Here is a 21,220-nt window from a genome sequence, read left to right on the forward strand (position 1 = left end):
AAAACAATTGCTCCTTTTTATAAGTTTAGTTTTAAAGATTCATTGATATGTATACATTAATGAATTATGAAAATATATATACGTTAAAAGGAAAAATGCATACATGTAGAAAAGAGAGAAAATGATATGATAACGAAAGAAATATTTGAAATATAAATGAGTTTACATAATTAAATAACACTTTCATATTTTATGATATTGCATATATTCAATATAAGCAAATGACACATGCATATTGTAGAAATAAATATTTAAAAGCAAAGATTAAAATCTTTCTTTTTATAATTCATTGTTGAATGATATCTCTATCAAATTATATAGCCGAGACAGTGGCGATGTCGATTAATCGACCTTAACATTTAGAATGAAAAATTACGAGGTATCTAAAATGTTGCGAAGTATAATTTATTGTTGGAAAGTGCTTAAACAATATCTAAGTCATTGCAGTATCCATGGTGTTAAATATCTTGTTTCTGAAAATAGTTTATATATCGAACGGTAAAATAATTATAAATAATTATTATAAGTAATTTATAATAATAACATTTTCTTTTGTACTTTGAAGATTTTTCTGGTTGTTCTTTTGTGTACTGAGTTGGTGGGGTTGTACTGTAATGATCAAGAATAGTATCTACGAATATATTGAAAACCCTGTTGATGTTACAACAGAAACATTATATATAAATTGGGAAATTCCATTTCCTTCAATTGCAATTTGCATTAAGCATTCTAACGAATTAAGAAACAAATACAATATGAAACAGTACGCTCATAAAAAAATAATTTTAATAATATATTATAATAATATTAGTTTTTTGTTAAATATTCATCATGCTTTTGTTTTCATAATTATCATTTTATATAGATTACCATCAAAATTGGAATTTTCATCATCTGAGAAAATAGACGATATTACTGCTGAGGAATTATTGAAAGGCTATCAATCAGTATACTTATCGCTATTCTGCTTATTTACAGATTTAAAAGATATATATATATATAATAATAATATTTTTATAGTTGCAGATACAATGTAAAGATATATTTGCTAATTGCAGCTGGAACAATATACAATTTGATTGTTGCAATGAATTCAAACCATTGAATAAAACCGGCGCTGGTTATTGTTACGTGGTTAATTCTCGACATATCAAACCATACAATTCAAATATTAAATTTTGGATTAATCGTACTACTGAAAATGGAAATCTTGTGATTGATCTTATAGTAAATAAAAAATCAAGTAGTTATATCCCTCGATTTGTTAACGTTCGTATTTTCTTTCTCTTCTCATACTAATTATTTAAACGATCATATATACATTGTTATACAATATATAATTATATAATGTAGGCATATATATTGGATAATTTACAATTACCAAATATAGCTACTTTGGGTGAACATATAATTCCGTCAATAAGAAAAGGACAATCTACTCGAGTTGAATTTTTAATGATACCTATTTTTAATGAACAATTAGTATCATATTTTTCAATGGAACAAAGAAATTGTCGATTTAGTCATGAAACTGATAAAAACAGTATATTCGAATTTTATAGTAGCGATACCTGTGCTATCGAGGTAAAAATTTTTAATAAATATTATAAATATTATATATATTTATATCTTCATATTTTTATCATTCTTTTAATAGATCTATATACAAAAAATGATTGAGTATTGTGGCTGTGTAAGTTTTTATTATCCTGTTCCTGCCAACGCAAGATTCTGTAATTTAACGGAATTACAATGTTTGTCTGAAAATAAAAAAGATATTTTATTGCTAACAACTATAAAAGAAAGATGTTATCCTCAATGTGAAGAAAATACTATGAGCATGTAAGAAGAAGTCCTATCATATATATATATATTTTTGTTAAATTAACAATGTAATGATTAATTATGATATAATTTTGTCTTTATCACAGATACCATAGCATGCCCATTCAGTTCAATCATATAGATGATGATGTAGCAAGAATGGATTTCATGTCAGTATCTCGCCCCTTCTTACAATATCGTCGATACGTCGTATACAGTCTTTTAGATTTGATAGGTAAATATGTTCAGTTAGATCAAAATAATATTTAAAATGAACGAATTTTTCTATCTATCTCTTGCAACTGCAATCAACATTATTTGATCTTTTGACAGAGCAATATGTCATTCTGTAAGATATCATAAAAAAAATTTGTCAAGAACATAAGAATATCTTATCAAAAAATATTTGGAAATTTAATGATAATATGCAGTGTGTACGTAGATTAATGGAAAATTTCTTTACGAATAATCTTTAATGTAAATAATTAATATTTTATTCAGTTGCAGTAGGAAGTACTCTTGGATTATTTATGGGTGCCAGTATTCTCAGCTTCTTTGAAATACCTTATTGGCTTTGTCTTCGTCGTGATCAAATCATATGAATATGATTGATTTATTTCGAATTTAAAGTATCAGATAACCAAGAAAATTCGTGCCATTTTAATTAATAAAAATAGATAATATGCAAACAATGGCAAAATATGGAAATGCCACGAATTTTCTCGATTATCTGTTATAAGCATCTTTTTCTATAAATAAACTCAAATTAAACCAATACAATATAACACAATTTTAGTTTAATCATAACTTTTATCAATAACTTGGTATAGTTAAGATCAATAAATCATTGTTAATAAAAAACATGAGTACTGCAATTATTAAAAAAAAAAAAAAAAAAAAAAATACTTTAACATATTGCATCGAATATTGTCTGTAATATCCTTATCAGTAATTTAAATAGGAAATTATCATTCATGTAGAGGTAAATATCTCATAGCAAAGTTTCAAAGTAAACAGATAGACATATCATAAATGCATCATATTCGTGAAAGCTTTATTCAATGCTATATAAAAAGGAACATAAAAGGAATCTAAAGGAATTAAAGAGAGAGAGAGAAAGAGAGAGAGAAAGAGACTGCAGAGACTGAAGAAACTGCAGAGAATGTCTAATAAACAAGTTCAAATTGTTTCTAATTCTGAATTAGAATATGAAGAAAATTTAATATCCAATCAGAATGTGTTTCATCATTTGTTGACTGCAGAAGACATTCAAGAAATAATTTATCGTGTTTTTAATAATAACATGGAAATTATAAATTATTCTCTTCGACCATATTCCAATGGTAAAATTGGCTTTCTTGGTTCGCATCAAAAACTTTGCATTACGACGAGACATAGGAATGAGAAAAAGACATTCATCTTTTTTGCGAAGATAATACCATATGATGTACCTGATCAAGCAGATTACATAATAACAGAAGGTATTTTCAATAAGGAAGTAATATTTTACAATGAAATAATACCAATACTGTATAAAAATTATCAAGGAGAACGTTGGTCTCCAAATTGTTACAAAGTAAAAGATAATTATTTAATATTCGAGGATTTACAACGAAAAGGATATACAATGCGAAACAAACTCTTCAATGAGGAACTTACTACTGCAGCTTTGACAACAATTGCACAGATGCATGCAGCATCATTAATAGCAGAGGATCGTTTGGCAATGCCTTTGAATAAAATTTATCCTAATGCGTTCGAGGAAAAAGGATTTATTTGGGCAGGACAAACTAAACAATGGATTGATGCTGGGGTTAAAGTAGCTGTTGAAATTGCTAAAAATCTTGGCCTTGATTCAAGCTTGATACCAATAGTATCACCAAAAATCATGGAAGCTATTCAATCTTCTACAAAGAAATCAAACGTGATTAGTCATGGTGATCTCTGGGCTAACAATTTGATGTTTAATAACGACAAACCTCCGAAGTGTTTGTTAATTGATTTTCAAATACTCAGATACTGTCCATTAGCACACGATGTCTGTCAATTACTTTATCTATGTACATCCCGTAGTTTTAGAGAAACACGCGAAAAAGATATGTTGAAACATTATTACAAAGTTCTTTGTGAGACTTTAAAAATTCATCAATTTTCTGGGCAATGTCCTTCTTGGTCCGAATTACTTCAAGGAATAGAAGAACAACGTTTAGGTTCTTTGATAACTGCCATGTTATATTTCCCAACAATTTTAATGGATGAAAATTTGAGTGCCCAAATTATGAACGATTCTAACAGATATTTGGAATTTACTTTTAGTGATAGAACCAATATTGTGATCGATAATATGAAACAAGATTTGGAATATAATAATAGAATCACGGAGACGATTGAAGAGCTAATTAAAATTGCTAAACGTCTTAACGAGTTACCTGTACCATGTTGATTATATAATAAATTAATCTTTTTTTCAAAGATTTAATAAGTTTTTCTTTTTTGTAAAAGAAAACATATGGACTTACGTGTACTTAATTTTCTAAAACTTACCATTATTTTTGTATTTGGGTACTCTACGATAAATATATCTTATTAATTTAAGACTTTAATATTATTTAAATAATGTATACAAAATATTTTTTATTTTTCAATAATTTCTTCGTCTGGAAGTATCGTTGATAAAAATGACCAATTATGATGAATTAATCGTACGTTTGATTCATCGATATCGATATTCATTGGAATTGGTGATGGTTCACGTTTCATTGTTTTTACATGTTTAATATTGTCTTCGTTTTCCTCTACTTCTTCATTTTCTAGATCATCAAGATTATCGAGATTATCAAGATCGTCCGATCTAAAAAATATATTTCATAGAAATTTACATTTTCTTTTATTTTCCATGTATTTAATTATTTTTAATGTAATATATATAATCAAATTTTTAATTTTTAATTACCTTGAAAATTTATCATTCGAAGATTGATCTTTTTGTGATAGTAAAGACATTATAAAAGTCGCACAAAGCATTTTCATCGGTGGTAACGTATGAGCAGCGACGTTAAAAAGCTGATAAATAAAAAAAAAAATGAATTATATTATTCTTCTTAATAAACTATTATTTAATTTAAGTATTTAAAATCAACTAACTGATTAATATTTAAATGTGTAATTCTATTTATAGAAAAATGCAAATTTTTACTAGGAAAAAGTCTACTAAAGTATAATTGTATTTAAAATACGCCAACAATACATTGACGTAAGAAATAACATAAGTAGTATGAGAAAAATAACATCAAGGAATATAGTAGAATGAAATTGAAAATATACTTTGCTGAGACCATAATGAAGACAATTATGGTTGGTGTAAAATACACGTACTAATTCTTCGAATCTCTTTTCATAATGATGCGTCAGAGATATTATGATCTCATTTATAAAACGATAAACTTTAATGTGAAAAAGGTCATTGTACACTTAGTAATTTATTTTTTCTCTTATCTCTCTCTCTCTCTCTCTCTCTCTCTCTCTCTCTCTCTCTCTCTCTCTCTCTCTCTCTCTATATATATATATATATATATATATATATATATCCAAACTAAAATTTTTATATTATATTGTATTGGCAACTGTGTTGACAACCCAATAGAAAATAATTAATTTTAAATTATATAAATGATCTTTTATATTGTTATACTCATATTAAACGAAATAACTTTTACCATAACTTAATCTTTAATTTCATTATTTATATTGTATTAATTATTGGATCCTATGTAATAATAGGATAAATTAGAAAAATATCTATTAATATAACATAATATATCTTTTAATAAACACTTGTATACTTGATTGATAATTTTCAAAGAAGGTAATTTCTGAATTGAAGAACTCCTATATTACAATCATGCCAAGACCACTTTTTAACGTCAGTTACACCGAACGTTGAAAGGCTATCATAAATTATAATAAATACATTTTATATACATATTATTTATCAATTCTTATTGTAAGATTTCGACTTCAATTGTTGTTTGTTTCATGGTGAATATTTCAATTGAAAAATTTAAGAAAAGAAAAGAAAAACCAAAAAAGAGGATCTATTTTAACTTAAATATTTTTTTGTGAGAAAATTTTGCCAGAATAATATTTTCATAAAAATGAAATTGTTTGGAAAATATTTCTTCTCTTGCTTTTTCATATTGACGTTAATAATAGTCATTACAAATGGATATTTTACTACTGATAAGGAAACGGTAAGTATTTTTTTATTCGAAAATCAATTCTTTTCAATAATTATTTATAAAATTTAGTTTATAGGCAATAAAAAACATGAGACAAATTCCTCAATGGCATTGTTTACGTTATAGAAAATTTAATCTTATACGTCGTTGCCGAAAATATTTAGGAAGAGAACTTTGAACTGTTTCATATCTATATATATACATATACATGTAAGTATATATATATATATATATATATATATATATATATATATGCGTGAGCGCGCGAATGATATAAGAATTCTGTAAAAATAAACAACTTTTATACTTTGTGTGTGATGCTATAATGTGAGATATAATTATTGAATGAACTTTTATACATATATTTCTTACCTCATCTGTTTTTTCTTTTCCTGAAATACGGAATGATTCATGAAAGAATGAAATATTTTCTTCCTTATTTGATACAGTCTGAGATGCTACAAAATTACTGAACGGCGTTAAAGATATATTTTGATTTCTAGAGAAAATTTCTAAAGCATCTCCTATTTCGGATTCCGATTCCAAAGCCAACAGTTCCTAAATATAAAAATCAATTATTAAATATATCCTCATTTTATTATTAAAATAATGAGAGAATAAATATTGTAATTATTATTTTTTTCTTCTCATATTTATATATACGAAACATACTTGATTTGAATCTATAAAATATAATTGTGATTTCTTTTGCCATAACTTGTAAGAAGAATCTTTACTATCTTGCAAACGTGGTACAAAAACAGCTCCTAATATTGAACTATCAGTTTCAACGATTGATTTTTTTACATACACTGGTGATGAATTATGCGGACTAAATACGTACACTGAAAAGAAATAAATAAAGAATTAAATAATAAATATAGTCATAAAAAATGATAATACTTACATGTATTATCTACTGTGAAAACAGCCATATAAATAGATTTTGGATCGGCTGTAAGTTTCGTCACGTTTAAAGAAACACTCCACATAATACTTAGAGATAAGATATTCCAGACAGCAATATGTTTATCCGAAACAACGACAATAAGGTTGCAAGCTTCCTGTTTTCCAAATTCAATGCGCCTAACAAAAAATACAATGTGAAATTTTTTCTTTTTTTTAATATATCACGTGATAATATTTTAATGATATGGTGTTACATTATGGTATATGGATATTGACTATGCCTAAGGCTACTTTTCAAAGTACATGTATCGGGTTCCCAAATAGTCAAAGATGAGCCAAAACCAATTCCTAATAAAGAACCATCCATAGAAAATGCAGCATCTGTAGCTGATAGATCATGGTAATTTCCTGTACCATAACAATGCCAATGCTTTGTTTTTTCTAAAATAAAATAAATCATGTTTATTTTATAAAGACAATAATATTCTATTATATAAAACATTGCTTACTATAGATTGATGTTGGCTCTATGAGATTCCATAACTTAAACTTTTGATCTTTTCCAGTAGTTACTACTAAGGAATCTTCATCACCAAATAATGAGTTTGGTTGAAATTGTAAAGCATTAATTCCTAATTCATGTGGAAGTTCAACTGATGTATTTAATGTAAAACTGTTGGAGTTCATAATTAAATTTAAATTATATAATAATGCAATAGTTTATATTATATATATATATATACATTTATATATAAATACTATTTAACTTACACTTGCTTCTTCATGTCAAATATCCAAAATTTTAATCTTACTTCTGGAGTTGAAATTTTATCATCACGTTCTTCTACCGTAGCCATCCATGTACCATCGTGATTCAAAGCTACTTTTGTTACTTCTGTGTTTAAAATATTTACACTACGTTCTTGCGTTATAAAATTTTCAGCTGTTATATGAATCTAAAAATAGAATATATAAAAGATTATATCTATTAAATCGTTCATAAGATGTACTTGCATATTTCAAATATATATATATATATATATATATATATATATATATACACGCAAACTAAGTAATATAATTACATTATATAATAGACTTTTTGTATGTGTACTATAAAACTGAACATGTCCTGTACGACTATTTAAAACAAGGCTATTTGTACGTGGATCTACTACAAGTCCAGCTGGAAATAAATCTTTACAAGATAATGCAATTCCCCATGTAAAATTTTGTATCACAGATGTCAATTTTCTTTGTGGATTTACAACAATAATACCTGTAAATAATTTTAATGTAACATAAAGAATATATTTATAAAATATTAATACATATATTCAATTATATATTTTACCATTATCTAAAGTGGATACAGCAACATAGATATTATCTGGTGCAATAGTTAAATGTTTAATTGGTGCTGGTAAACGAGGTAAAAATGATTTCTCTAATGGATTTCCAATAGTCCATTTTACTAACACACACTCTCCACCACCAGTGTACATATGAATACCTATAATATACTTATGTGAGTTAAATTTTTTCTTAATGGATTATAGTTGAAATATTTAATAATTTAATAATTACCTGTTTTACTAAAAGCTATCTCTGTTACAGGCAATGTATGCCAATGATATATTGCTGTATGTGGCCTAGTTAGGAATAAATTTTTCCATAATACTACACGTCCAGTTGAATCTCCTGTAGCTACACATTCATCTTCAGGATGTCCAGCAATACATGTTGGTATCCTACCTGTTTTTCCTGTTTTATGCCTAATTTTATATAAATATATATAAATTTATAGATATAAATAAAAATTAATTAAATAAGAAAGTATACATACAATTTGTCAACTAAATTACGTGAAGGATTTAATATGTGCAAATCAGTATCATGAAGAACCGCTATTAAATTATTTCCATGATTTCCTATTATATCAACGTAATATTCAGGATTTTTTATACTGAAAGAATGTAAAATATGTTATTATTTTTTTTTTCTTTATTACAGTAATCAATTTAAGAAAATACTTACAAAATAAAAGTAGTTTTACAGCACTTTCCATCCTGCAAGTCAAATAATAGCAAATATATCTTGCTATTACCTTTCGTGGTATAAGTTATTAGAACTTGTGAAATTTCTCTATCAATTGCATTTTTATATTTTACAATATGAAAAGTTTTAACTTTGGTATGTTCTTTTGAAGAAAAATGTAAGTTCTGTAAAAAATTATAAAATACAATTAGAATCTTTGATATATTGTAAAACTAAATGTAACATTGTAAACTATATCAAACTATACATACTAATGTTTTTGTAATAATGCCACTTTGGCAACTCCAAAAATTAAGTTGTCCATTATCTGTACAACCTATAACTGTATTAAAACCATCAGGATATGGAACAATACCACTTATTCTGCGATTTATACTTTCAAACTCCTGTACAAAATCTCCAGTTTGCGTACTGTAAGCTCGTAGGGTATGCTTCCATATGACATATAGTGTTCTATCACAAAAACAAATTTTGTTTGTAAGTCAAAAATATTTTGTTAATTTAATAAAAGATATATCGATTTTTAACATTTTAATATATGTCATTATTAAGGCACTTAATAACATAACCTATACTTACTCCCCATCTTCAGAAAATAATGGACGATGATCGATTATACTTCCACCACCTTTTCTCGTTACAATTAAATTATCTACATCTAATCCGTTATTATTTATTGATTTAGATAATTTAATTGATTTCATATGCATTTTATTGCGTTATAAACTAATAAACAAAATCACATGTACAACAACCCATAACCTAGTATAAACTAATTACAGAGTTTGTCTTTTACGACGACAGATAGCGCTGTTAAAAATATACGTCTTCTGATTGGATAGTAGAATTAATACTAATCCAGCCAATCATATTTTTACGTACGAAATTCAAAATAATATTTAAAATTTGTTATTTTTCATATAATAATAAAAACATAATTTTTTAATTAGCTAAAATTTACAGATTCAAATTAATGTGTTTTAATAATATTAATAAATGACATATATAAATAGATATTAATATCTCATATCTACAAGATAGAAGTAGAATACGTATTTTATAATAATATCTAAATAGTAAGTTATAAATAGAAAAATAATTATTTTACACTATACAATATACATATACATTATTTAACATAAATATTACATTTGTTTATATAATAAATTTGTATATTCAATAGATCTATCAAATAGATATTATTAACAATCTACTCTATATGATAAAATGTCATCATTGAGTTTGAAGTCATACTAAAATAAATTTAACAAAAAACAAGAATTAGTTTTGATCTAATCTTTGTATGGAAATCAATAAATCTGAGATTGCAATATGGCTTTTGATAATAATGTACAAAATGTTGCATTAACTTTCTGACATAATGCATCTGCAGATTTATCACCTAAAGCTGCTTGAGCAGAATTAACCCTACCTAATTGTAAGAGCAATACTGTAGTATCCTCAGCGAGTGGTGGAAAAGCAAGACATATTCTTGTCAATGAAGGTAATACAGGCATAAATAGAGATACTCGATCTTTAGCAGGCAATACTCCTAACAAAGTTATTAGAGTATTTATTGCTAATCTGGAAACACTTAAAGCTTTTGGAAGTGCATATTGAATTGCTAAATGTGAAGCTAAATCAACAGCGAATACTTGTTTTTCTGGTTCAGGTTGAGATAACAATTCAGGGATCCAATCAAGACAAATATGCATAGATGGGATTCCAGAAACAGTAATTGGTAATAACTCCCTTGGATATCCCTGCAAAACATGTGTAAATTTAATTGTAATACATTAAATATTTCTAAAAATTATTTTTTTTTTCCATATTAATAAGATATACCTGAAAATGGACTAATTTAGCCAAAGAAGGATCTGCTATAAATATTTGATGTAGGTATGAACAGATAACACTTCGAATTTCTCTTAAAGACCACATCTGTCCAGGAATTTGTCTATCTTCTTTTGTTTCCAAACACGCTTCTAATAAAATTTGTACAGCAGCACTTTCTTGACCAGCTATCAAAGCTGTTTTCAAATCTTCTCTTTCTGTTTCACTTGATAATTGACCAACTTTTTCCGTTAAAGGTCTATCTTGTGTATGTCTGGATAGTTGAGATCGTGATGCAGCTAATACTGCTTGTAAAATCCTGGTATAATAATTTAACATTCAGTTAATATTTGATTTTATCAATTTTGATATTTATTAATTGTTACAATTTACCTTAGAATTACTGACAAAACTGGAGCACATCTAAAAACTCTTGTATCACATCTTAATACTTGTAATGGATCTAATACAATATTTTCTTGCGTAAGAAATATATTCTTGACTACCATATTTTCAACTAATAACGTATTTATAGATAGAACCCATAAACATCTTGGCAAAACAGTATTTAATCTTAGCCATACTTGTTTATAAAGTTCTGCAAAAATAATATTTTCAATATAATTATATTTTTAATTATTTCTATAAATGTGTTATTAAGTTTTTAACAATTCAACTCACACACAAATGTGATCTTACCTTGTATATATCTTGGAACCCTATCATTGAGTATAGCTTTAAAATAATGTATTATTATTTCTGTGTGTGGCCAAATATCTGTTGGCTTCATTGCCATCAATTGTCGCAATAATCTTCCTGTCCTTGATGGACATTTATTAATGTGACTAAATGCTTCAACAATTGCAATATCAGTAATCTTTGTACTTTCATAATTTACGATAGGAGAATCTATATTGATCATCTCATCATCAAGCCAATCATCTACTAAAGACAGGTGTGGAAAGTGAGTTGCCAATAGTCTAAGAAGAGGTGAGAATAAACCAGCATAATTCACTTGATCTCTCTGTACCTGTTGAAGGAGATACTTTATCGGTAGTTCAGATAAAAATTCAGTTGAGTATGATTTCACTTTTCTACCTTGTGATATAAATATATGCATATTGGATAATCTAACATCTTCATAAAGTAATAAGTAATATAACAATAACAATTGAGATGTCAGTGAAGGTTTTAATGTATCAATGTCCATATTATGCATTTCTCCTTCCACAATGTTCATTAGATTTTTTTTAAAATCAAAATTTGCACCAAAAACACTATTTTGAAATACTCTTCTTATTTCGTCTTCAGTAATTGGTTTGTTTGTGTGTTCTGATGTTTTATTATTTGTTACTAAAATAGAATTAACGTACACTTCAACTAAAGCTGGCAAAACTGGATGTAAAGGTGGCACACTATCACACATCTGTCGATAGATCCAATTCTTGATGGGTACTCTATGCTTTGCAAATGCTCTTGACTTCAATAATTGATGTATACAATGTACTGGTAAAAATCCAGGAATTGTTGCATTTAAATTTGCAGTTACTGGCACTTTAACAGCATGAGAAGTTACTACTTGTTCTGTAAAGATCTCTTGTGTAAAAATTTGTTTCATCCTTGTAAGATTATTCGGTCTAATTGGTATTTTCATACCCAATGTTGCACACACCAATTCACAAATAGCTGACAATTGATTACTGTGGAAATGAATGGCCATTAAAAGAAGCATTTCTCCAAAGCTTGCTGTCACACCACTAGCACTTTCAAAATAAGCTTCTTCACGTACTAGCCACTGTACCCATTCAATACTACGCTTTTCAAGGCTATGATGCCCTATTAAGGAAGGACAAGCTATAAGCATACAAAGTCCTAGAGATACGAATCTTACTCCAGCTGGTGATGGTGGAGGATGTGATGTTAGCAGTTGAACTATCATAGAAACTTCATCATCTTGGAATTTAATACCTCCGATACCTCTTAAAGCACAATAAAGTCTTAATAGTGCACTTGCTTGAACAACTTGTGATTCATCTAATTGGCTATCTGTACTTTGTAAAGCAATAGCTTGTAATCTTCTGAGTAGTTCTTCTCTCAACGATTGTAATGCGGTATGGGACTCCCACTTTCGTTTTTGTCCATTTCTTATGAACATTGCTATCCATGTTCTAACTTGTTGATCACTGCCAAGTAATAAACCGGATATAAAAGCAACAATATCGCTTTCTGGTTGTAATGTATTCGCATGTTCATGTTCTAGACTTAAAGTAATTGCCAATGCAGGCATTCTACAATATTCCACACATTTTGCTCTTATAGCAAATGCTTGACTTGGATTCATTTCACATAACATTGTAAGTGTTGATGTTCTAATTCTCCCTAATGCAGATTCCTCTTGACGTTCTCCATTAGCTATCAAATGTCCACAAACTTCTGAAAAACTGTCAGGATTATTAGCAACAATCCAACAAATAATATGTGGACCGTGTTTCACATGTAAAAGCGTCTCCGTTATATCCAATATCGACAAAAGAGTTGGCAATTCAGCAAGTGCAATACATATAACATAACTAATTTCTTCCATGTATACAGCATTGTCGAATAAATCAGATTGCTTAATTTGAAAGTCTTGATTCTTTCTAAATTCTTGAATTTGCGATGCTATGAATAAAATTTCACTTAAAACCAAACGTATTCTACGTGTAGATTCACTTCTCTCAAATTCCAATGCAAGACCACTTTGCAATGATTGTGCTAATACACTGTCTGCTTGTATACCTCCCAATTTTTGTCTTAAAAAATATATCGTATATATTAGTTAAAATATTTATAATAATATATTTAATTTATAAAATAGAGAATATAAATTTGTATTATATTCTAACCTTAATTGTTGTTCTTTGCGTACATCAGTTTCCAAGGCATGAAAATCGATAGAAAGTAATGCAATTATAGAATTAACTGATTCAATTCCAGACAAAATTGATAAAACTTCTTTTCTTGCTTCTACACATTCTTTTGTTATATCCAAAGGGGTAATAAGACTCATCCTAACCAAACATGGTAAAATCGGACGAATTTCCTTGTGCGAACATTTTGATAATTCTTTGATATTTACATTTTGTATCGCTGTAAACACGTGAGGAGAAACACGTGTATTAACATGCATAGAATATGTTTGATTTTTTCCAAATTCCAGCGACATATTCACGAAAAACAATCTAACAATCTTCACACTAGAACTACTGCTTTCAAATATACATGTAAGTATGTTAAGGCTGTATTTCGCCCCTGCTTTTATAATATGGTTTACGCCACAATGAGAACAGGCGTAATTCTTGACCGATTTTTATGAACAAGGTTTCAATTTAAAAACGAAGGTTTAATTTAAGATCTTAATTTTTCAAATTTTCGAATAAGCTTTATTCTTTTTTAAAAAAATCGTATTAAAAAATGGTGTTTATTCGAGGAAAGTTTATGCAAAAATAAAAAGCTTTTTCAAAAATTTGAAAAAGCAATTTCCTAGATTAAGCTTTCGTCTTTAAAATGGGATCTTGTCTATCAAAATTAATTAAGAATTATGCTTGTTATAATTGTTGGGATAAATGCTGTTTCCGACATTTTTCGGAAAGAAAAAGTTTTCTACAGTGGCGCCTCTCGAAATTTGCGACAAGAAAGAAGAAGCTCGTACACCTCCTACTGAATTCCATATCATGATGAATAAAGTATGTTTGTTCCGTGAAGTAGCGATTACCTGCTTGTTTGTGTATGTTTGGGTTGGCAACTAAGTGATTGCGGAAAGTGTAAAGTCCATTTATCGACAAAATCCGCAATCACTTAGTTGCCAACTCAATATATATAAGTAATATTAATATATTTTGAACCATTTCAAAAGGAAAGAAATGCATTACACGATATTCACACGAAGAAACTTATTCATTCTTTGGTCAAATGATTCTATGGCAAAAATAAAGAAATTCGTATCCAATGTCACAAAGATTGTAACGCGTAACAAACTTAAAATAATTTCGATATAAAATTATAATACTCAAAAATTTTAATCTCAGAGTAGTTGGTTTTGTGTAATATAAACATAAACGCGCTTCTTCTTAACTTTAACAGTTAATGAATTAGTTTTCTATTCTATTCCGGCGAGAACACATCAACACTCTCTTTATAAACGTGAAAAGTTAAAAATTACTCACAGTAATCTTATAATTATTTAAACAATATATAATGTACCCGGATTACAATATACTAATACTTAAATAATAGAATATTCGCTTAAACATTACAAACACAAAGCATACGAGGAATTTAAAATAATTATAATTTAAAATTCCAATATTTAAAAATTTTACTCTGGGTAGCTGAATTTGTGCAATATAAACATAAACGAGCTTTTTCATAACTTTTACAGTTGCCGTGTTAGTTTTTTCTTGCACTCCGACGAGTGCACAACGTAACTCTCTTTTTCTAAATGCGAAAACTTAGAAATCAATATTTTCGATAATTTCATAATTAGTTTAGCATTTTTCATGTACGCGGAATAGAATAGAGTAATATTTAAACAATAGTATATTTGTTTAAACATTAAAAAGACGGAAACGCGCGCGAGACTTAGAAAAATTGTAATATATAATTCTATTACTTTAAAATTTTAATTTCGGGATAGTTGGCCTTGCATAATGTAAACATAAACGCGTCTCTTCTTAACTTTGACAGATACCGTGTTAGTTTTCTCTTGCACTCCGACGTGTACAGAACGTGACTCCCTTTTTCTAAACGCGTAAACTTAAAAATTAGTATTTGCGATTATTTTATAATTAGTTTAGCATTTTTCATGTACGCGGGAAAGAATAGAGTAATATTTAAACAATAGTACATTTGTTTAAACATTAAAAATACGGAAACGCGCGCGAAACTTATATTAATTGTAATATATTATTTTATTACTTTCAAATTTTACTTTCGGGATAGTTGGCCTTGCATAATGTAAACATAAACGCGTCTCTTCTTAACTTTGACAGATACCGTGTTAGTTTTCTCTTGCACTCCGACGAGTAATATTGAAATCTATCTTTTTATTGACTCGAACGATTACCGGATCAGTTCTCTTATGTCCTTTCACGAGTAAACATTAAAAGTCTCTCAGGTTGTCTTTGCTGCAAGTATCACCGAATATTTAAGATAAATAAATTTTTATATCGTACGTTTCTTCAATAATTTATATAGTTTCTTATAATAACAATGATAATAATAATTTTGTTTTTATTTTTCTGTTTCAGAACACCATTGCAATTGCGCGCGGACCAATGATAAAATCGATTATTTGTATCGTTTAAATAAGAATATCGCGAAGTAGAAGCAGTGTTTGTTCGTTCGGGTTCCGCGATTTAAACAAGTATATTTGCATCGATTGCGTACAATGCAATCGTTAGAATCAGTGTTTGTTCAGCAAAACGTTTTGGTTTTTTAACAGTCATATAGACTATATTTATAAAAGGCAGTAGAATTTCGCGAAGTAAATTCAGTGACCGTTCGTTTAAATACATTTATCGCGTAATAGAGTCAGTGCATCATTGAAGAGGATCTTAATTAACTTCGATGTCGACCTATCTAATTATAAGAATGAATCATCCTTAATTTCGATTTAAACGGCGAACGAGTGTTTTGGAGCCATCGCAGAACTTCTTAAGTAGTGAGTAAATTTTTAAATCCCTCCGATCACTCAATCATGTCAAGGACGAAAGGTTCGAATCGGCACGGGTGATTGGTTGTAATTAATTAGTAGAAGAGCATTGAGTGACCACGAGTAAATTTCTTCAGAGATTTACTCGTGAATGGTTTCTTATTTTTTCATTTATTTATTAGATCAGGATAGGATCTTCTTGCTCAAACACGTTTATAATTATTTGCGATTTTGAATATTTTAATACATTTTTACATATTTTACTCGCGCGGAAATAATAAAGAACGAGCAAGAAGACACTCGCGATGGATAGTCTCTGGATTACAAACGAAACTGTGGATGATTTTATTACAATAATTAAAATATTCGTTTGTAAGAAGGAACGTCCAAAGGTTTGCTTTATATTTTTAAATAATTATTAATTAAATATTTAATCAATTTAAATTGATACAAAAAAGTCTCTATAGAGTCATTGGTTTTGAAAGAGAAAAATCGAGTAGAATGATTGCTAAAAAACAAAGAGACGTAGTCCGTAAGCCTAGATGATAAATTAATTATTTTTTAGCTCAGGATTTTCAGCAATTAATATACTATTATCTAATTTCTAATTTTTTTATAATTAATATTTCATTTCTCCCACGCTGCGAAAAAGTATCTTTCGAAAGGATAATAATAAGTTTTCAGATTCGTTAGGGTTGTATTAGGGTTTTCTTTCATATCTTCAAATTTGGAATCAAATTCTGTCGTTACAGTTTTAGAGTGATAATCGATTAGGTTAAGGCACAAAGCAAAGAAGAAGCTATATACCGAAGACAACATGTGGCTCAAGAGGACAACTATTAGGCTACTGAGTTATTTTCGAAGATTCACTTGGAACTTTCGAGAATGGCTCTTAGTCTTACCATGTTATTATTTTAATTTTACCATGTTGTCACTCAAAATGCTCTTATGGTGATGGGTGTAGGGGTGTAAATTTAAAAAACTGAGACGAAGTAACTTTCCGTAAATAATATTCCCACATTGCCACGCGTACGCGAATAGAATTATTTCATATTTTATGCCTTTTTAATATTAAACTTTTTTTTAAAACTTAATTAAATTTATGATTCTAGTTTAATAAAATCAAATTTTACGTTAAAGTCGACTGATAAATTTCGCACATTTTTTCTTTTCTAAAGTTCAATTCAATTCATAATTTTATTTTAATAAAATCGAGTTCTATATTAAAATCACATATCTATAAAATGTAAAAGTAATATAATATTTCTTTAGATCAGTATTCAGAATTTTTCATTCTTTTTTAATTAATATTTTTTTTTTCTTAGCTATTAAGTTTAATTAAATTAAATTCAGAATTTTATCATTCGTATAATTAATATACATATATACATATTCTTTCGTTTTCCTTATTTCTTTTCAGCTAGCTTTAAGTTGTGGGATCGCGAATACGGGAAGGAATAATTAATAAATAAGATTATCTTAACATTTAAACAATGTACGATATACGTAAAGTATAATTAATTAATATTTAAACAATAAGATATTCTTAGCAACGTTATAAAAATCATATACATGTATTGTCATTTACTATCGATTAATAGATATAATAATATTTCTTTCAGAGAGAATAATATTTATTTATATTAATCGTTTATTTTTCTTAAGTTTAATCAAATTAAATTTAGCATTTTATCGTTCGTATAATTAATATACATATATACTAATTCTTTTTCCTTTCCTTATTTCTTTTCATTTAGGTCCGGGTCGTGGGATCGCGAACACGTGAGGGAATAATTAATTATTATTTAAACAATAGGATATTCTTAGCAACGTTATAGAGAACATGTACATATATTATCATATATTATCGATTAATAAATATAATATTTCTTTCAGAAAGAATAATATTTATTTATATCTGTGTTTAGAATATTTCATTTCTTTTTAATTAATCTTTTATTTTTCTTAAGTTTAATAAAAATTAAATTCAGCACTTTATCGTTCGTATAATTACTGTCATTTCTATTTTTTCTTATTTACTGTCATTAATTATCCTCTATATATATCTCGGATGGAACCCATGGGTGTGGGCCTTTGTGCGGATTGCTGTCTCAGCATCTTATAGAGCTGCTTCTCTTTTCTTATCTTTCTGGGGCTCTCTTTTCTATTTCATATTTTTCATTCTTATTTACTATTATTAATTATGATTTATAAATCTCGGGTGGGACCCATGGGAGGGACCCATGGGAGGGGCCCATGGGTGTGGGCCTCTGTGCGGGTTGCTGTCTCAGCATCGTGTAGACCTGATTCTATTTTCTTATCTTTCTGTAGCTTTCTTTTCTATCTAATATTTTTTCTCTTTAATTATATTTTTAAATATGTTATTAATATGTTATTTCTTTTCATTATGTCTTTTCAGATTTTTATTATGTTTTTTCTTTTTAATTATGTTTTTATGGTTTTAATTATGTGTTTAATATATTCTTATTAATTATGATTTACAGGTTTTAGGTAGAAACGATTAGATGAAGTGGACTGTTGTTTCAGCAGCATGCAGAGCTACTTCTATTTTCTTATCTTTCAGCAGCTGTCTTCTATTACTCATATTTTTCTTCTTTAATTATGTTTTTAATTATGTTTTTAGTTATGTTATTAATATGTTATTTATAATGGTTCTAATTATAGTATTAATATATTTTTATTAATTATGATTAATGTTTCAGGTGGGCAGCTCTCATGTCTGCAGCTCTCTTATCTATTTATATATATTTATTTTCTATTATGTTTATTTTCTATTTATAATCTATATATATATATTATGTTTTATTTTATATATTCTTTTTCTTATTTTCTCTTTAGCTTCTTCTTTTTCATGATAGATCATCGAGGTATAGGGTCATCTGCGGCCGCATGATACATCACATGGCAGGATTCATCATCGATTTTTACGCGAGAATACGGGCAGGATAGGAGAACACACTCGCACGCGTGTTGGCAAGCACAAGCGTGGGTGTTCACGGGCGCGATTAAACTTCGTTTGATTGTTCGTATCGAAAACGCGAATTTAAAGTAGAGTCACCGTTTTTCTAACACTCACGTGAATGAACGCGGGCACGACTTAAAAGTCCTACCGGGGACTTCGTTTATATTTGCTCGAATATTCGATTAGATTATCTCGCGAACGCGTTTTTTTAGAGTAGAGTCACCGTTTTCCGAACACTTGCGTGGGTGTCCGGGCGCGATTAAAAGTCCTACCATGGACTTCGTTTTAGTGTTGAAATTCGGGGTGTGCGAACGGTTTACCTTGTAGTGCTGTACATAGTTAGCTGATGTTATGACAATCCTAATATTTGGTAGAAATTCGGGGTGCGCTTCGAATTTCAACTTAGAGTCACCGTTATTCTAACACTCACGTGAGTGTTCGCCTGCGCGATTGAAAGTCCTACCGGGGACTTCGTTTTATTTTTTCGACATTTGGATAGAACAGTAGAATCTACGTAATTATAACACACGTGAGTGTCGCGAACGCGATTAATGCGCTTTGATTGTTCGAAATTCGGAAGCACGAATTCAGATGTGCTTAATAATCCGTTATGCCTGAGGCGGAGGGTGTTGAACGGTAAAGCTTTCTGTAAGTGGGGTCCCTGTAGCTAAGGCTAGATACTTTCTGTTAGCTTTGAACCATGCCCAAAATATCCGATGCGGAAGGCATAAGGGATCGGTATAGCGGAACGCGGATTTTAGAGTAGAATCACCGTCAGTCCGTGGGTCTCCACATGCAGCAACTTCCACGTAGTGAGACCTGGGTCGATAATACTTGGAAAGATTAATTGTAAATTTTTAAATGCAAGTATTACCGAGCGAATGGCTGCATATTGTATTACTTTTCCAATATCTTTTCAAACTAATTCCAACTAAACATTAACATATTTTCATTTTATATAGCTAATAATACTTCGAAAGAAGAAATATAACAGAATTCTATTGTACAATAATTTTTTACAGAAACGATAAGGAAATTTTTCTATCACATTTTACGTCCAGTGTTATTTCTTTTGTTTTCTATTTTATTTCTAGTTTATACGCTGATACGATAGATGCATGATGGGAATAGAGTTCCCCGCTTGCGTTTGTAATTCATATTTTGTCCATATCCGTCGCTGAAGTTTCAAGAGAAAGGTGAAGAACACCCTTAAGGCTGTATAAATATGAACTATGAACGAAAGCAGGAAACGCTATCTGGTGACAAACATAAGAAACTATTATAATTTTATCAAATCAAATTGTTTCGCGGGAAATCTTTGCAAATTCAAACATAAATGAAAACTATCGGCTTCTGTTTAATATATTTAAAATTAAAAAATAAATTAAATATAGTACAATTTTATTTTTTAGATCACATTCTTATACTTTTTAAATATTTGTCTCATGTATAAAAAAGTTATTACATTAATGTATCATCCTTCTTAATATAACATAAAAAGGATTATCTAAATAAAGGAAACAATATGATTTATTTAAAAATGTCACGATAACGCTTTTTTATTGAATTACTTTGAAATTAAAATATTTTCTCTGTTTACATTAGAATTATTTATGTTAAATTTGTCTAGCTAAGAACAACAACAGCAGACTATGAATGGGAATCACAATGAACAATAATAGT

General features: G+C 28.3%; 4 protein-coding genes across 5 annotated transcripts; 2 read left to right on the forward strand and 2 right to left on the reverse strand.

The window, feature by feature from the left end:
* Positions 1-124: 124 nt before the first annotated feature.
* Positions 125-2,727, forward strand: LOC124428584 (pickpocket protein 11). 2 transcript variants are annotated; one of them, XM_046972821.1, is made up of 7 exons: positions 125-763; positions 866-947; positions 1,021-1,269; positions 1,354-1,584; positions 1,658-1,842; positions 1,932-2,059; positions 2,326-2,727. In XM_046972821.1, exons 1-7 carry the CDS (start codon positions 615-617, stop codon positions 2,424-2,426), a joined length of 1,125 nt encoding a protein of 374 aa, XP_046828777.1. In that variant the 5' UTR covers positions 125-614; the 3' UTR covers positions 2,427-2,727. The 2 variants fall into 2 exon arrangements, with proteins under 2 accessions (XP_046828777.1, XP_046828776.1); XM_046972820.1 differs by having other exon boundaries at positions 125-947.
* A 70-nt stretch (positions 2,728-2,797) lies between these two features.
* Positions 2,798-4,303, forward strand: LOC124428583. The gene has a single exon (XM_046972819.1). It carries the CDS (start codon positions 2,987-2,989, stop codon positions 4,265-4,267), a length of 1,281 nt encoding a protein of 426 aa, XP_046828775.1. The 5' UTR covers positions 2,798-2,986; the 3' UTR covers positions 4,268-4,303.
* Positions 4,304-4,405: 102 nt separating this feature from the next.
* On the reverse strand, positions 4,406-9,756 carry LOC124428582 (WD repeat-containing protein 75). Its single transcript, XM_046972817.1, has 15 exons — positions 9,609-9,756; positions 9,281-9,482; positions 9,009-9,193; positions 8,818-8,937; positions 8,559-8,746; positions 8,326-8,484; positions 8,057-8,250; positions 7,743-7,927; positions 7,481-7,644; positions 7,226-7,412; positions 6,970-7,148; positions 6,735-6,907; positions 6,435-6,620; positions 4,778-4,887; positions 4,406-4,675 (listed from the first exon to the last, which is right to left on the reverse strand). The coding sequence occupies exons 1-15, from the start codon at positions 9,737-9,739 to the stop codon at positions 4,459-4,461; spliced, it is 2,580 nt and encodes an 859-aa protein (XP_046828773.1). The 5' UTR covers positions 9,740-9,756; the 3' UTR covers positions 4,406-4,458.
* On the reverse strand, positions 9,724-14,267 carry LOC124428581 (integrator complex subunit 2). Its single transcript, XM_046972816.1, has 5 exons — positions 13,748-14,267; positions 11,562-13,654; positions 11,256-11,460; positions 10,875-11,181; positions 9,724-10,792 (listed from the first exon to the last, which is right to left on the reverse strand). Exons 1-5 carry the CDS (start codon positions 14,065-14,067, stop codon positions 10,340-10,342), a joined length of 3,378 nt encoding a protein of 1,125 aa, XP_046828772.1. The 5' UTR covers positions 14,068-14,267; the 3' UTR covers positions 9,724-10,339.
* Positions 14,268-21,220: the final 6,953 nt, after the last annotated feature.

Source organism: Vespa crabro, chromosome 13 (assembly GCF_910589235.1).
Source record: "Vespa crabro chromosome 13, iyVesCrab1.2, whole genome shotgun sequence".
NCBI lineage: Eukaryota > Metazoa > Arthropoda > Insecta > Hymenoptera > Vespidae > Vespa > Vespa crabro.

What these genes read in the sequence shown, in the direction of transcription:
- LOC124428584 (XM_046972820.1), top strand. Translation starts at nt 615, where the DNA reads ATGATCAAGAATAGTATCTACGAATATATTGAAAACCCTGTTGATGTT. An exon ending in ATATCCCTCGATTTGTTAAC is followed by an intron (nt 1,270 to 1,353) that starts GTTCGTATTTTC and finishes TATATAATGTAG; the next exon opens with GCATATATATTGGATAATTT. An exon ending in CAGTCTTTTAGATTTGATAG is followed by an intron (nt 2,060 to 2,325) that starts GTAAATATGTTC and finishes TATTTTATTCAG; the next exon opens with TTGCAGTAGGAAGTACTCTT.
- LOC124428582 (XM_046972817.1), bottom strand. Translation starts at nt 9,739, where the DNA reads ATGCATATGAAATCAATTAAATTATCTAAATCAATAAATAATAACGGA. An exon ending in TTTCACAGTAGATAATACAT is followed by an intron (nt 6,908 to 6,969) that starts GTAAGTATTATC and finishes ATTTCTTTTCAG; the next exon opens with TGTACGTATTTAGTCCGCAT. An exon ending in ATTTTATAGATTCAAATCAA is followed by an intron (nt 6,621 to 6,734) that starts GTATGTTTCGTA and finishes TTTTATATTTAG; the next exon opens with GAACTGTTGGCTTTGGAATC.
- LOC124428581 (XM_046972816.1), bottom strand. Translation starts at nt 14,067, where the DNA reads ATGTCGCTGGAATTTGGAAAAAATCAAACATATTCTATGCATGTTAAT. An exon ending in CGCAAAGAACAACAATTAAG is followed by an intron (nt 13,655 to 13,747) that starts GTTAGAATATAA and finishes ATATTTTTTAAG; the next exon opens with ACAAAAATTGGGAGGTATAC. An exon ending in GGTTCCAAGATATATACAAG is followed by an intron (nt 11,461 to 11,561) that starts GTAAGATCACAT and finishes TTATTTTTGCAG; the next exon opens with AACTTTATAAACAAGTATGG.
- LOC124428583 (XM_046972819.1), top strand. Translation starts at nt 2,987, where the DNA reads ATGTCTAATAAACAAGTTCAAATTGTTTCTAATTCTGAATTAGAATAT.